The 2109-nt window shown below is 40.9% G+C and overlaps 1 protein-coding gene across 1 annotated transcript; it reads right to left on the reverse strand.

Moving 5' to 3' along the window:
* Positions 1-961: 961 nt before the first annotated feature.
* LOC110275456 (uncharacterized) lies at positions 962-1840 on the reverse strand. The gene has a single exon (XM_021131598.1). It carries the CDS (start codon positions 1838-1840, stop codon positions 962-964), a length of 879 nt encoding a protein of 292 aa, XP_020987257.1.
* Between the last annotated feature and the right edge of the window lie 269 nt (positions 1841-2109).

The raw sequence follows: 2109 nt of genomic DNA on the forward strand, positions 1-2109 counted from the left end.
CACTTAGGTAAAATTCAATGTCTTTTTGCAACAATCGAGATAGTGGCAAGGCTACCTTATTAAAGTCCTTTATAAATCCTCGGTAAAAACCTGCATGTCCAAGGAACGAACGGACTTCCCTCTCTGAGGAGGGGTAAGGCAAGCTATATATAACATTGATCTTTGTTGGATCTACTGAAATACCATCTTTGGAAACAATATGTCCTAAAACAATGCCTTATCTAACCATAAAATGACACTTCTCAAAATTTAAGACAAGGTTTGCTTTAGTGCATCTTTCCAAAACTTTCTCAAGGTTATCCAAGCAATGATCAAAAGAGTCCCTGTAGAAACTAAAGTCGTCCATGAATACTTCCATGCATTGCTCTAGAAAATCCACAAATATGCTCATCATGCACCTTTGGAAAGTTGCCGGTGCATTGCATAAGCCAAATGGCATACGCTTATAGGCATAGGTTCCAAAGAGGCAAGTAAATGTAGTTTTTTTCTTGGTCGTCTAAAGCAATGTGTATTTGGAAGTACCTCGAATATCCATCTAGAAAATAGTAATGAGATTCACCAGATAACCGATCTAGCATTTGATCGATAAACGGTAGTGGAAAATGATCCTTTCTAGTGGCCGTGTTCAATCGTCGGTAGTCAATGCACACTCGCCATGTGTTTTGCACCTGTGTAGCTATGAGCTCCCCATTTTCTTTCTTGATGGTGGTCACCCCGGACTTCTTTGGCACAACTTGGACGGGACTTACCCATTCACTATCCAAAATGGGGTAGATGATGTCCGCTTCTAATAACCGGGTGACTTCTTTTTTCACAACCTCTAAAATTATAGGATTTAGTCGCCTTTGAGGTTGTTGAACGGGTCTAGCTCCTTCCTCTAGGAATATTCGGTGCTCGCATACTTGGGGGCTTATGCCCACTAGATTTGCCAAGCTCCAACCTATGGCCCTTTTGTTCTTCCTCAAAACATGGAGCAATTTTTTTCTTCTTGTTGAGGATTGAGTTCCCTTGCAATAATCATCGAGAACTTGTGGGCTTCATCAAGGTAGGAGTACTTTAGGTGGGGCGGTAGTGGCTTCAATTCCACATTTTGTTCTTGACTTGACACTTGAACTTCCGGTGGTTCCGGATAGGGTGAGGTGTTTTCTTCACTTGGTTCTTCAATCATACTCTTCTCATCCATCTTTGCGTAATGCACTTCGGCCACAATGTTGTCAACTAAGTCACACCGGAATATGGAATGCTTTTTCGATGGGTGCCTCATTGCTTCATCTAAGCTAAAACTTACGACTCTTCTGTCGACCTCAAATGAATAAGTTCCCGAGTGGGCATCCAATTTGAATTTAGAAGTCTTTAAAAATGGCCTCCCAAGTAGGATGGATGATGTCCTTTCGGATTCACTTGGTGGCATCTCAATGATATGAAAATCAATCGGGAATATCAAACCCTTTATGTTTACCAACACATCTTCCACAATACCCATCACAGTTATTATGCTTTTATCCGCTAAGACAAACCTTGACACCGACCGCTTCAACGGTGGTAGCTTCAATATATGGTAAACGGAAAGAGGCATAATACTAACACATGCACCAAGATCACACATACAATCAATGAATTGAACACAATCTATGGTACAAGTAACCATGCACGGGCCCAGATCACCATATTTTTCCGATAATGCTCCCATCAAAGCCGAAATAGAACTCCCTAAAGGAATAGTTTCTAACTCATGGATTCTATATTTGTTTATACATAAGTCCTTAAGAAACTTTGCATATTTAGGTACTTGATGGATAGCATCAAAGAGAGGGATTGTTACCTCAACTTTCTTGAACATTTCCACTATTTTGGGGTCAAGTTCCACACGCTTCTTAGCTTTCCCCGCTAGTGTAGGAAATGGGATTGGTTGAGCAATTTCTTCTTTCACAACCTTCTCATCTTTGGCGGCTTCACTTCTTGGTTGAGGGCTTTATCTTAAACTATCTCTTGTGCCTCATCTTCCTCTTCAACTTCTTCTATCTCAATTCCCTCCTCATCTTGAGTGACTATTATTGGGCTTGGTCCCTTTGGCCTCTTTTCTTGCAATTTAGTTTTGAACCTCAAGGT

This window comes from Arachis duranensis, chromosome 1 (genome assembly GCF_000817695.3).
Source record: "Arachis duranensis cultivar V14167 chromosome 1, aradu.V14167.gnm2.J7QH, whole genome shotgun sequence".
Taxonomy (NCBI): Eukaryota; Viridiplantae; Streptophyta; class Magnoliopsida; order Fabales; family Fabaceae; genus Arachis; species Arachis duranensis.

What these genes read in the sequence shown, in the direction of transcription:
- LOC110275456 (XM_021131598.1), bottom strand. Translation starts at nt 1,840, where the DNA reads ATGTTCAAGAAAGTTGAGGTAACAATCCCTCTCTTTGATGCTATCCAT.